Below are 13474 nucleotides of genomic sequence, written 5' to 3'. Positions count from 1 at the left end.
GCTCTCTCTCCAGACCTCTGAGCACAGTATGGAACCATTCCTGATAGGGAATGAGGGCTGAGTGTAGAGCACCCTGAGAACACCAGACCAGGCTGATTTGGGCAGAGGCAGTGGCCAATATGAGGCCAGTGTGGCTGCAGTGTCAGCCGAGGCAATGACCCCCCCACCTGAGTGATGCTGGGTCCTGCTGTGGGGAAAGGGCAAGAAGAGCCAGGTCTTGCTTTTAAAGTGAAAAATAGAGTTTTTATTTTATATAGAGTTTGCATAGTTGCTTCATATCAAGGTAACATCCCATCCCTGCCTGCAGTGTCTGCAGTGCCAGGATGGTTATCAAAGCCAATGCCTGGCTGTACCCAAGCAGGTTATTTGCAGTATGTATTTATAATTTGTTTTATAGGTATATAGTGCATAGACAGCTTTGTGCTCACAGTATAAAATCTCTCTCTATGGAGCTGCAGTCAGAGGATGGTGACAGCAGGGGCTGGAGGGGTCATTCTGCTGCTGCCTCTATGGAAATGGGCTCTGTGGGCCAGGGCTGCCAGCACTGCACAGAGGAGGGGGCAGGCACGGGGGTCCCGCTGTGCCCAGTGCTGGGGGACAGGCAGGACAGGGATGTTTCCAAGGTGGGAGAGCAGCAGTGAAGTGAGAGACTGCCACAGCAGCCCCAGACCTCACCAGCCCCTTGGTGTGTCTGTGCTCCCGGGGAGGAGCGTGGCATCGCTGCCACCGTGTCAGGGTCAGGCTGGGCTCTGGCAGTCACCCTGCTGGGACCATCCTGGGCTAAAGCGGGCGGGGGCCAGCGAGGCAGGGCTTCTGCTGCTGGGGGCTGCTCACACGGGCTGGGGGGCGATGATGACGTTTCGGTAGCCCTTGACCCCCGTCAGCTGGTCGCTCTCAAAGTCCACCATCAGCTTCTGCAGCCCCGACAGCCGTGGCATCAGATCCATCCGGAATTTGGCTTCTGCCTGCGGCTCCACTGGCTCCTCACTGTGGGAGGGAAGGGAGTCATTGTGGCCTGTCACCCTCAGAGCCCCCTGTCGCCCTCCCAGGGCCCATGGTGCCACAGGACAGTGCAGGGACTTTGGCAAGCAAAGATCTCTGTAAGGGTGGCCAAACCCCTTCCCCAGAAAGGTGTAGGGCATGGATTCTCTCAGTCCACAGGGACCTGCACAGCTCTGGCTCATGCTGTGCTCTGTGACTACCCTCCCTGGGATCTCCAGACACAGAAATCCACCCCCACACCACTCCCAACATCCCAGTGAAGGGGGAAAATCTCTTACAGCTCTTTGACCAACTGCCCATCGGTGAGGCCACTGCCCTCCACCACGAACACGCAGCCGTTCAGGGGCACTGCCAGGGGATTCACCAGGCTGATCTCTGCCACCAGCTTCCGATTCTGCATTGGCTCTCCTAAAATCTGTGAGTAAGAGAGGTTGGACCCCAAGCACTGCTGATCTTGGGGGCCATGGTGCTCCCCCTGCCCTGGGGCTGAGGCAGGACCTTAGGGATGCAGGTCCCAGGGGATGCAGCCCTGCTCAGTGAAGCAGGACCTGCTGCCCAAGCCCCAGGGGTAACACCCAGATGATCACAGCAACTCATTCCCCTCAGACCTGCCTGGCATGGGACATTGGACCCTTACCCTGATCTTGATTGGTGGATTCTCAACATAAATGTCTCTGACAGACAGGATGATGTCGCCAGTCTGGTGATCCTTCAGGAGAGCCACCACCTTGATGAGGTTGTCCTGGGTCAGTTTGTCCCTGTACTCCTCGTACAGGATGCGCATGGGCACCCTCTTCTCTGGAAGGGGAAGCAGAGAGGGGTCAGCACCCATGGCATCTCCAGCCCAGAGCCCACAGTCCTGTGCTGACACCCAGCTGCTGCTGGCATGGTTTGGGTTCCCCAGAAGCTTCTCCAGGTCCCTTGCAAGGATGGGGGAACTGGGGTTCCTGCAGGGCTGGGGTTCCAATACTGAATGCCAGCAAGGATGTTCAGGGTGTGGGGATTGGAAGGAGCCATGTCCTAGGGCAAGACTCCAGGGTCCTGCCTGCACCAGGGGTCCAGAGTGCCAGCCCTTGGCAGCCAATGTGGGCACTGGGAGGCAGCCAGGACCCTGGCATATCCCCTCACTCAGCCCTCAGCACTGTTTATCTAAAAGTCCTTCAGGTATGGGGCTGTCCAGAGGGAAGGACAGGGAAGGAGGCTGAAAGCAACCAGCTGCAGAACTGTCTGGAACAAGGAGCCCAGAGTGGCTGTGACCATGAGAAATGGAGCCTGATATTCACGAGGCAAGACTTGAAGTGCTGCGCATCAGCTGAGACTGTGGGGAGAGGAACAAGCCTGGCTTCCCACACTGGCATAAAATACTGGGGTGTCCTAAAGAACGCAGTCTGGGAAGTTCTGGGATCTGTATTCTGAGGGTAGAAGTCTCAGGAGCTCATAATTAATGTTTCAGAAAAAATGGTTTGCACAGGAATGTTAAGTGCTCCAAAGGCCACAGGGCTCCTATAGCAGGGTGAGCACGTGTCCCACTCCCCTGCAAAAGGCTCCAAATACCAGCTGGTGCTTCTGCCAGTATGAGCAGAGGCACATCGCTCTCCCCTCCATGGTGGCAAGAGCCAGCACATTCCTCATTCCTGTAAAGCAGCTCAACATCTGGAAGAGCGCCGAGCTCTGTGTTTGCAAGAGGAGCTGCTGAGGAGCAGGGCTCGGCGTAGGTAAACATTTGGCTGTTCCAGGACAGCAGATGTGTGGCCTTTCCAAGCCCTGAAGGGTCTCTGCAAACTCTCAAAAACCCAAACTCATGCTTAACGACCAGATGGTGATGTTCACGTGTGGCAGGGGTGAGGGAGGTTTGGGGGCTGTGCCAGGACAGCTCTGCAGCCGAACGCCCACCCAAGGAGACACCGAGAGCTTCAGCAGTGCTGGCCAGGAAACACAGTGCTTCTCACCTCCTCCAGCCTGGGACCATGCACTGAGGGCTGAGCTGGGCCAGTTCTGCTCTCCCTGGTGTGGGGAGATCCCACCAGAGAGCCCAGCCTAGCCCAAAGACTAGGGAAAGCAGGAGGGATGCAGACAAGCCACAAAGTGCCTGGGGCGCCTAGGGATGGCAGCCTGGGTGTGCCCAGCTCACTCCCTTGGCATAACAGCTACAGCAGCAGTGCCTAGTGCAGCTCCAAATGCATTTCTAGCCTCTGCCTGAGCAATTTCCTCATCCCCTCACCAAGATTACAAATCCCCAGTGGTAGTTAACTAAGGAGGATGCCCCAAAGTGGTATTGCCTACAGAGCAGCTGAACACAGGCTGCCCTGACCCCAGCCCTGCTGAAGCATCTCCTCCACCACCAGCGGGTCTCTTACCTGCCCTGGGCTCAATGTTGATGTCGACCGGGTCGATGAGGCCGCACTGGGGCCCGAAGGTGCCATTGTAGCTGGTGACACGGGCACACAGTGTCACCCTGCAGACACGCTCCTCGTCCGTGTTGTTGTTGATGACAGCGAAGACATCGAAGTCGCTGCCCTTGTTTGCACCTTCTGACACCTTGATCCTGAGGTGCAGCCCCTCATCCTCCTCCCCAATGGACTTCTTCTGATGCTCTGCCTTCTCAAACACTGCCCGCTCCTCCTCAGACCCTGCGGTGCACAAAATTCCTGTGATTCCCTGCAGTGTGGGGAGGGCCTGCTCTGGGCTGTTCTGCCCTGAGCCCTGGAACCCTCCTGCTGCAGCTGTTTCCCAGCAGCAGCATCCCTCCCGGGACATGTCTGCCCCTGAAATCCCCCATACCCTCCGGGTATTTGTAGTTGTGGGTGATGTCCTCCCGGCTGTCCCTGCCCACGCTCTTGGTGCTGATGAACTTCCCCACATCTGAGGATCGGATGCTCTGCTTCTGCACCCCATCGTCCTGCACCACCCAGTACACCACGTCGGCGTTCACCTCGGCGAAGATGAAGGGGATGTCGTACTTGAGCAGCATGTCCCCCTCTTTGATGGCTTTGACCGGGGCTGGCCCGCAGCAGTAAACTCCTGCATGGAGCAGAGCCACTGTCACCACTCCAGGGCTCAGCCACGAGGGGTGGCTGTGGTGGGGCAACCCAGCCGTGTCAGGGTGTGAGGTGATGGAGCTTCCATGTGGAGCACGTTGTACCTTCACTCTTCTCCTGAGGCGTCGGGTCCAGCACCTGCCACCCATCGTAGCCAGCTGCCAGGTCTGGACGGGCCATCCACGACTCCACCCAGCAGTGGAAGTTCCTGCAAGGGAAACGGGCATCTAGAAGTCTGAGCCTCCCCCAGCACCTGCCAGGCTCTGGGGAAGGGGCAGAAGTGGCTCAGGGCTGGGCAGGCTGAGGTCCTGCTGAGCTGCTCACCAGATCATGTCCCGGGACTCCCTCTCCGGCTGCCCCTTCTCATTGATGTAGTGGTCAATGGTCAGGTTGGCATTTGTGTCGTGGGCAGAGTTGAAGTTGGTCACCACCCGGCTGGGGATTCCCAGGCACCGCATGACTGCAGGGAGCAGGGCAGGGTGAGACAGGGGCCCAGGTTTGCAGCACTCCCATCCCACAGAGCCCCAGGTGTGAACAACTCCCTTCCCTTTGCCTGTTAAAGGGGTGCCTGGGGACTGATCCCCAGGAGAAGCCAGTTCCTGCATCCACAGCACACAGGAAAGCTGGCTGGGTGGAACCTGGCTCTGACAGCCTGACAGGTTTGATATTGCAGCAAAAAACAGGCACAGAAAGCATCTGTGAGAGCTTTGGAGGCAGAGTGTGGGCAGCCGTGCTGAACCCCGGATTTCATCTCCCAGCTGTCTTTCACTGCACAGAGAGCTCCCCAGGGAGAAGGAAGGCAGTTACAGTGCTTCAAAGGAAGGCTATAAACCTCTGTGAGTCGCTGAAAATTCACTTTAGTTTTCTGCTATTTCTCTCCTCTAAAAAGGGTCTTGTCTGTCTGTGACATCAATGCTGTCACAGGCAGCGTTTTTCTTGGGGCAAAACTGCACGAACATATGTGAGTGTTTCCCAGCAGCAGCAAGTCTGGAATTGTTCTCTTCTTTTTTTCCCAGACTGATTGCCCTGGTGGCCGTGACATTATTTTGATCTTAGTGGATTCGTGACTTTATTGCAAACTTGGCCTTAAAGCCACTTCCCTCATCCTGGTCTGCCTGGCCAGGGAGACAGTGCTGATTGAAAAAACAGAGCTCTCTTCTATATTTTTTCCCCTCTATTTCCTGACAAACTAGAGTAATAGAGAGTTAATTGCAAAGGCATCATTGCAGGCTGATTGCAGCTCTTCCCCTGGATGCAGCACCAGGAGAGGAGGGAGAGGGGTGACCCTGTCCTGTGGATGAGGGGGAGATCAGAGGAATCTGCTCTCACCAGTGCACGCCACAGCAGCAAAGACCCAGCACTGGCCGTACTTGACCGGCTGGCACCCAAAATTCTTCCACCTCTTGAGAACATCCACACTCCCGATCCAGGACATGGGGCTCATCCCATCATCGTAGCAGTTGTCCCACCGCCCCCACAGCACCCCTTGGTCGTCATTACAGTTTACCTGTTCAGGAGAAAAGGGGAAGGATGGAGGAGCAGGAACAAGCTGGGGAAGGAGGGAAAGAGCCTTTTCCCCATTCACATGCGCTATCACCTGCATTAATATTCTGTATCCATGCAAGAGCTCACTGGGATGTGAGTGGACATGGTGCTAATTAGAGATGAATTTTAGAAACACATCCTCCTGGCTGGGAATTTGGGAGTGATTATCCCAAACCTGCTGCTGGAATGGTCTGTGCTCATCCCTGCTATTAGTTTTCCTCTAAAAATCTCTTATACATATAGGAGCAGTAACAGGGAAAGGATGTAAAAGAGAGAGGAAACACCCCTGAGAAGGAAAATGGTGTAACTGCAGGGGGGTGGCAGATACTGTGTGCCATAGCTGGGGGGTGTTTGCCCCCAGGGAATGTGGGGTGCTGGGGATGCCCTGCTGGCTGCAGCCCGGACTCACCATGGCGCTCACCACCCTGCCGATGTACACGGGGTCATTGCGGCGGGAGCAATCCTGGTTCTGGTCCCGCAGGTGTTTGGGGTTTATGTCCAGCATGTCGAGGCAGATGGCCAAGATCTCATCCTCGAACTGGTGGAGAGCAGGGAGAAAACGTTGAGTGAGGTCCCCACAGGAGCTCTGCCACCTCTGTCCTCCCTCTCTGGCTCACTGCGATGACCCTGCCAGCAGAACTGCTGGGTACAGGGGGTCACACCTCCTCAGGGTCCCCTCCCTGGCCAGCATCCACTGAGTGACGTCCCCACTGTCCCCACTCAGCCTGTGAAGCTGGTGGATGAGCTCCTGCCTATGTACTGGGGCTGGATCTGATTTCCTGCAACTGCACAGGGTTCAGGGCATGGCCCTGACCTCCAGGAATATCTGTTCCTCAGGAAGGGCTGCGTCACAGCCCTTCCTTGAATTGAGGTGCAGATCCTCTGGAGGTCAAGGGCACCCCCCACTGCTGCGGGCCCCCAGCCCTTTGCTCAGAGAGGGTGGCTGAGCAGCCCCTGTGCCCGGGGGTGCAGCTCGGGGTGTGAGCACTGCCTTATCGGCACCCCTGGCACAGTGCCCAGGAATGTGTTATCAGGCACCAGGGTGGCACAGCAGGGCCACCCAGATTAGGACACATGGCCACGGGGCCCCCAGGAGCCCTGGGGAAACACTCCCCTTGCCATGCTTTGAAGTCAGCACATTCCCTCTTGGAAATGAGGTTCCAGTTTCTTTGACCCATGGCTGACTCCAAGGTGCAGACAGCATTTGGGGTGCTGTTTGTGAGGGGCACACACATGGCACTAGTCCCTGTGTCCTGCAGCACCACAGCTGCATGGCCTGGCTCAGCCAGGGGTCCCAAGGGTCCCAGGGAGCCTTGCCCACTCACCTGGCCAAAGTTCCAGGGGATAGAGAAGATGTACTTGTAGGTGCCCTGGTAGATAAGCCCGTGCTGGGACAGGACGTACTCACGTCGCTCGTTCTCGTCACGCAGGAAAACTGTGTCCTCTGTGGGGACAGCAGGTTTTGAGAACAAGGCTCTGCCCTGCAAACCAGCTTCCTGACCCCCTCCCTGTGGATGGATCCAGTGGGAAATGAGGCACCAGGGGCTGCAACTGTTCATGCCTTAAACAGCTGCCAGGGAATTTCATTCCAGGTTGATTTAAACTGATGGGAAAATTTCAGCAGCTTCGCGGTTTGCTTTTCATTCTTTCTCATGTCTCTGTCTTTCCTCCCTTTTATTTAATGGAGATGGATCAGGGAGGAGGGGAGATCTCCCTGGGGATGCAGTGAGTTGTGGGAGTGGGTGTGCTGGCTCAGCACAGCCAAAAAGCCATTTCACTCACAGCAGCTACTGCTGTGGAAATCAACATTTACTGGAAATGTTTGCAGAAGGAAACCCTACATGTCCACCCCCAGTGCTCAGCACAGCCCTGGTTGAGTAGAACTTCCTTATGGCCCCTTATCTCTGCAGATACAGCGTGGGACTCTGAGATCCAGGAAACCAGCTGGTCCAGAAGCAGGGGAAGGACATGGAGAGAGGAAAATCCCAGTGCTGTTGAACCTTACAGCACTGAATTGAAACTCTCCTCTGGGTCTGGCTACCCAAATTTCACCAGAACAGTGATATCCATGTCATTGAGTCCACAGCTGGGTGCCTTGGATGAGAATGGACCTGGTGGGGGCAACTAGGGACAACTGGGAGCATTTAGCAACCTGCATTTAGAGCAGTGCTTGGGACACCTGGGATGAGACCTGTGGGAGAGGTGCTTGGGGAGCATCAGGTGTTTGCCTGAGCCTTGGAATCCCTGGACTTGAGAGGTGAAAGCCTCACCTGGGTGCCAGGGGTTGAAGAGCAGGACAAAGTCCCCGATTTGGTAGCTGGAGCCCTGATAGTCAGTGCAGGTCTCCAGGGTCATGCTGTAGCGGCCGATGCGAGCGTCGGGTGGGGAGCAGAGCGAGACAGAAAGGGACTCCCCGTCCTGCTGCTGGATCACAGCACTCCAGCACGATTCCTCTGGGCAGTCAGTCAGGACAAAGTGGGAGCTGGTTCCTGATGTCTCACTGGGGCAGGGCCCTGTCAAGAAGGGAGTAGGTCAGTTCTCCCAGTGCTCCAGAGCCCCTGGGAATCCCGTGCCATGGAGGCTGCACCAAGGGGACCTGCTCCAAGCCCCCTGCCTTGCAGCAGCTGCCTGGATCTTGGCTGTCACAGTCTGGGAACATTCACCATGTAGTCTGTCAGGTACTGAGGGCACAGGGTAGCCCAGCTGAGGGGAGCTCAGGCATGTCTTTCACTGTTTGGGAAGGGACAGACTTGCGCTCTGGGGAGCTACCAGAGCACAGGGGTGCTTGCCCTGATGCTCACCCCAGGGCCAGATCTCTGCATCTCAGATTCTCCTCGCTCCTGCCTCTCCTCCGAGCAGTGCTGTGGAGTCCCTGCACCCATGGCATGGGGGCTGGCAGGGCCTGGCCATGAACCCCAGACCCCAGCACGGGGTGCCCCAGTACGTGTGTGCAGCCTCAGGCATTGCTGCACACATCCCAGCACTAGGGATGACCTCAGTGGCCAAAGCGCCGAGCCTGGGACAGTGTGATCCTTGCTGGCCCCTCCAAGCTGCAGCCATGGCCAAGCCACCTGCACCGAGCAGCTCCAGACCCGCTCCCGGAGCGGTGACGCCCAGCCCGGCTCTGGGGCTCCTGGGCCATGCAGGGCTGGCCAGCAGCCGTGGCAGTGCTGCTCCTGCTGTCCCCTCTCCTGGCCACAGCACAGCCCCGGCTGCTCCCCCGCCAGCCCTCGCCCACAGGCCAGTCACCAAAAATACTCGTGAACTCATGAAGTGACACAGTTTCTCCTCTCGCGGAGGCTGGGCTGAGTTCACCGTGTCCTTTGGGCAAGAGCCAGCCCAGCGCTGCTGTAGGCTGGGCAGACACGGGAGCCTTCCTCCTCCTCCTCCTCCTCCTCCTCCTCCTCCTCCTCCTCCTTCTGCCTCCACAGCCCACAACATCCCCCTGGACTCCGGCACTTGAACGGGGCTCTGCCCACACGGCTACTGCAAAAATGCACCTCTATTTTCACTCTATTCTTCCTTCCCTCTTCCTTTTGGGAGGCAGCACACGACCTCGGTGGCTTTGCTGTCCCAGGATGGAGGGACAGGTCTGGCAGTCCTTGCCTGGGCAGGTCCGGCCCCGGTGAGGAATGTGCTGGGTGGGGGGGCACTGCCACATGCCTCTGTGAGCACCAAAGCACCTTTGCCCTCTTTCTGCAACGCAGGGCTGAGCTCCAGCGCAGAGGAGCCTCTGCCAGCCTTGGCGTGGGAGGCTGTGCCTGTGGCTACTTCCCCTGCAAAACCAGCCCGGGACTGCCCGGCCGGGGAAACCCAGCGGTGGGAGTGGGTGGGCAGCCCCCAAGGGGCTGCTAGGGCACCGAGGGAGCTGCTGGTTTAGAGGGAAGCTGGGAGGTGCTGGGTTTTGTTTGGTCACCAGAGCTTTTGGGATGGAAAAAGGAGAATTTTAGTCTGCGAGGAAACTTGGGTGCAGTTTGACTTAGAATTCTGGCTGGGTTGACTCAGCGTGGTGCTTCAGTCCCAAAATAACTCCTGCCTGAGAAATAATTTCCTCTCCCTTTGCTCTGAGCTGGCGGAGCCGAGCCCCTGCCCGGCGGCTGCACCCAGCCCTGGCTGTGAGAGCAACAGCCCAGCCCTGGCCTGGCCTGGGGGGCTCCGTGGGAACATTTCCTTCCTCCAGGGTTTGTGTTTCCTGAGCAAACCCTACTCTGAGGATGTCTGAGAGGCAGCAGGGCTGGGTGTAAAGCCCATCAGCAGCTGTGAGAGCTCTGGCTGAATAGATACACCGGGCTGATGTTTCTCAGAGGGGCAGGAGGGATCCTGGCCACAGCCAAGGTACTTGCTGATGATCGGGCAGCTCTGTCGTGCCCATCATCCCATGGTTTGGCCCTGGGAGGAGGAGGAGGAGATGATGCTGGTGGCTTTTTGTTTTATTTCTTTATCGCTTCTCTTCCACCCTTATTAAGGAGACTAGTTTCTACCATTTTTCCTTGTGACACAAAAGCCTCTGCCAGGTGTGGAACAGGGACCGTGTGACATGGAGCAGCTCCGTGGGAGCACAGGTGAGCCCTGGAGCAGGGGCAGAGGGTGGTGACACCTCCACGTCCCTCCCTGGCGACACGAATGTGGTGGCACTCACCCGTCTGGACGTTGAAGGAGATTTTGTCCACGCCCTCCTGGTACTCGCGGCCCGAGAAGCGCAGGGTGATGGTGAAGGGCTGTCCCCGCCGCACCACCAGCTGCTTGCAGCCCATGTCCGCCGTCCGGTGCTCCTGCCCATTGCGGTCACAGTGCAGGTCCCACGTCTCCAGCACCAATTCTGCAAAGGCAGTGGCAGCTCTGACCCTGGGACCTGACGCTGTGGCCATCCCGAGCCCTGGTGAGGGGTCTGAGCCTCCCCCACCCACTCTGCGCTGTGCTCCCAGCTGTGCCGGGCAGAGCATCTCTCCAGCAGGGCACAGTGACCGCGCCAGACTCTGAGCACCCTCCCAGGAGCGCTCTGAGGGCTCAGCTCCTGTTGTGTGCTGTGAGAGGGGCACAGCTTTGGCAGCCAAGCTCACAGCGACTTTTTGCCCTCCTGATCCAGCCCTAGGCTGTGGAGCTGCCTCTGTGGTGTCACATGTGCTGCCAGAGCTGTGCCATGTGTGTCTCACAGCACCCAGCACCAGAGCAAAGCCCAGCACTCAGCTCTGCTCTCAGGGGGCCTTTCCCTGGGGCTGCTGTCTGTGTGCCCCCACCCCAAACACGTGCTGTGAGTGAGCCCAGGAACGTCCAGGATGTTCCTGTGCCTCAGCCAGGCCTCCAGCAGCTTTACTGTGCTGTGGCTGCTGACAAATTGGTGAGAACAAGTGTAAATTCAGCAATGGAGGGTGTCTGATGCCCCAGACACATGCAGGCTCTGCTCTGCTCGCAGCCCAGGCAGGGCTGTGTGCTGGAGCACCAGCAGCCACACCCCCACCACCCTGGGCACTGTGCTGGAGCGATGAGACATCGTTCATCATCACTCGGGGCCGCTGACCCTTGACTGCTCTGCAGTGACGTTTTAATCACCAGAATAACCAAAAGCATTCTGTGCAGCAGAGCACACAGTGCTAGCAAGGCCTGGGTAGATCAATGGGAATACTCAGCTTGCTGCCCCATTCCATGGCTCTCCTCGGCCATGCCCATCCTAGTACCAGCCCTGGTAGTCACCAAGCCCTCCTTGGACCAGTGACAAGTGGAAACAGCAGCCCATGAGCTCACTGTTCCCAGAGCCAAATGAAAACACCACCCCAGGCTCTCTGGGCAAGGTGACTGCAGTATGGGCCCAGTGGAGGGCAGTGAGCTTGCCAGTGTCCCCACCACAACGTGAAAGCTGCTTGAATAGTCCATATCTAAGGCCCCACAGACAGTCCATGGGAACTGTGAAGTGGGGACAGAGCACAGACAAGCCCTTTCCGTCCCTGCCTCCCTCTGTGAGCAGCACAGCCCAGTGCTACGGAACACGGACTGTACAAGTGGAATCTCATGGTTGACATGGAGCCAAACTTGCTGACAATAAGAACATGATCAGAGAACAGGATCCTCCTGTTCCAGTCCTCCTTGTCTCAGCCACCCTGGCATTTTTCACTCAGCAGATTCAGTAAAAAGCAGATTTCTCCAAGCACAGGTGCCTCTATCCAAACCAAAGGGTGCCAAGAGATGGGTGGGAAGGGAGCTGCAGTGCTGCAAGTGGTAACAGCATCCTGGGCACTCAGGAGCAGGAGCTGCCCAGTGTGCTCAGGGCAAGAGGACACAGTGTTAGGCTGCACCAGGGAAAACATTGGGAAAAAATTCTCCACAGAAAGAGTGATTGGGCTTTAGAATGTGCTGCCCAGGGAGATGGTGGAGCCATTGTCCCTGGAGGTATTTAAAAAAAGATTTGACGTGGCACTTAGTGCCAGAGACTAGTTGATAAGGTGTTAGGTCATAGGTTAGACTTGATGCTCTCAAAGGTCTTTTCCAACTTAGTTAATTCTGTGATTCTGTAGCAGCTCAGCTATGTGTCTGTGTGAGTGTCTGACCCGAGGGATCTGAGCTGGTATTGCTACAGCAGAGCTGGGAGCCAGGACAGCCTGGGGCACTGTGGCACAACAGAGTGATGCCGTCTCACCCAGAGGGCTGTGTGCCCGTGGGAATCACACAGACCCGTTTCCTGGCACTTTGGGAGCAGCTGTGTGGGAGGTGGGGGGTGTCTCTACCCTGAAAAGCCAGGCGTGAAGGATTCCCGAAGCCCAGAAGCTCTTTTTGTGCCTGAGCCTCCTGAAATCCCCTCACCCTGTCAGGACGTGGGCACACGCTCTCGGCCCAGCTGTCCACCCTCCTCTGCCGGGAAAGCTTTAAATAGCACCAAACTTCATCCTACGGGCACTGGCGACACCCGGGCCGGAGGAGAGGACTCGCACGGACCCTGCTAGGCTTGTTAAGCCGTCCCGCTTTAGCCTTTCCCGTTCCCCATCGCCCTTGACTTCGGCTGAGGGTCAGGGACCGGCTCCAGTCCCAAGCGAGCAGGGAGGGGCGCGGGGACCCCGAGCCCCGGTGGGTCGGGACCGAGCCCGGCACCTGCGGGGTTCGCGCTCCTACCTTCGGCCATGCTGCGGGCTGGGCGGTGCGGTGCTGCCGGTGCACGTCCCGGTCCTCAAGTAGCGCTGTCGGTGCCGATGCCGGTCCCTGTCGCGGTCCGGATGCCGGGGGAGCTGCCCCTCACCACCCGCTGTCCGGCCCCACTGCCCGTCCCATTTATCCCGCCCGCCCCCCCCACCCCCCCGCGCCGGCCGGCGGAGGGAAGAAAGGGAAAACAAGGAGGTTTCCAGGAAACGGGCGGGTTTAGGTCCCACCTATTGAAAACAGCCACCAAAAAAAAAAAAAAAAAAGGCAGAAAAGTAGCACGTTCCGGAGCGCCCCGGGTTGGCCCCACCGGAGTCTCCCGGGACCCCGGGTAGGAGATGTAGGAGATGACCGCGCTGCCGATCAAGAGGAGGGGAGAACAAGGGGGTGGAGAGGGGCTGCGCTGCTTCTCAGCGAAGTGCCAGGACTCGGGACTGTTTTCTCCTTATAAAGTTCTCTTCCTCTTCTGGCTGCGTCCGCATCCTGGGCAGTCCTGGTGGGATGTGCCTGTCGGGAATTGCATCCCCTTCCCGTAGCTGCATCCCTGAGAGATGGAGTTTGGAGGGAAAATGTGGTGAAAACTTTGTTGCTGGACAGCAGATGTGTGGAAATCAGCACTGTTGCTCTGGGACATGGGAGTATGCACGCAGTAGTGACTACCAAATTCCCTGGAAGTCCCTGCCCCATGCACTGGCCATTCCTCTCCTGCCTATTAGTCCCTGCCTCAGGGTTTTGCCGATGGTGCCAGCTGGGGCTGCCTGGCC

At 57.7% G+C, this 13474-nt stretch overlaps 1 protein-coding gene across 1 annotated transcript; it reads right to left on the bottom strand.

The window, feature by feature from the left end:
• Positions 1 to 221: 221 nt before the first annotated feature.
• Positions 222 to 12833, bottom strand: TGM2 (transglutaminase 2). Its single transcript, XM_033075333.1, has 13 exons — positions 12687 to 12833; positions 10225 to 10404; positions 7856 to 8098; positions 6911 to 7029; positions 5995 to 6123; positions 5370 to 5547; positions 4365 to 4500; positions 4145 to 4248; positions 3784 to 4023; positions 3360 to 3632; positions 1640 to 1800; positions 1281 to 1417; positions 222 to 987 (listed from the first exon to the last, which is right to left on the bottom strand). The coding sequence occupies exons 1-13, from the start codon at positions 12694 to 12696 to the stop codon at positions 831 to 833; spliced, it is 2067 nt and encodes a 688-aa protein (XP_032931224.1). The 5' UTR covers positions 12697 to 12833; the 3' UTR covers positions 222 to 830.
• Between the last annotated feature and the right edge of the window lie 641 nt (positions 12834 to 13474).

This window comes from Catharus ustulatus, chromosome 17 (genome assembly GCF_009819885.2).
Source record: "Catharus ustulatus isolate bCatUst1 chromosome 17, bCatUst1.pri.v2, whole genome shotgun sequence".
NCBI lineage: Eukaryota > Metazoa > Chordata > Aves > Passeriformes > Turdidae > Catharus > Catharus ustulatus.
The sequence above is the reverse complement of the archived record's forward strand: the minus strand, read 5'-3'. Positions and strand labels throughout refer to the sequence as shown.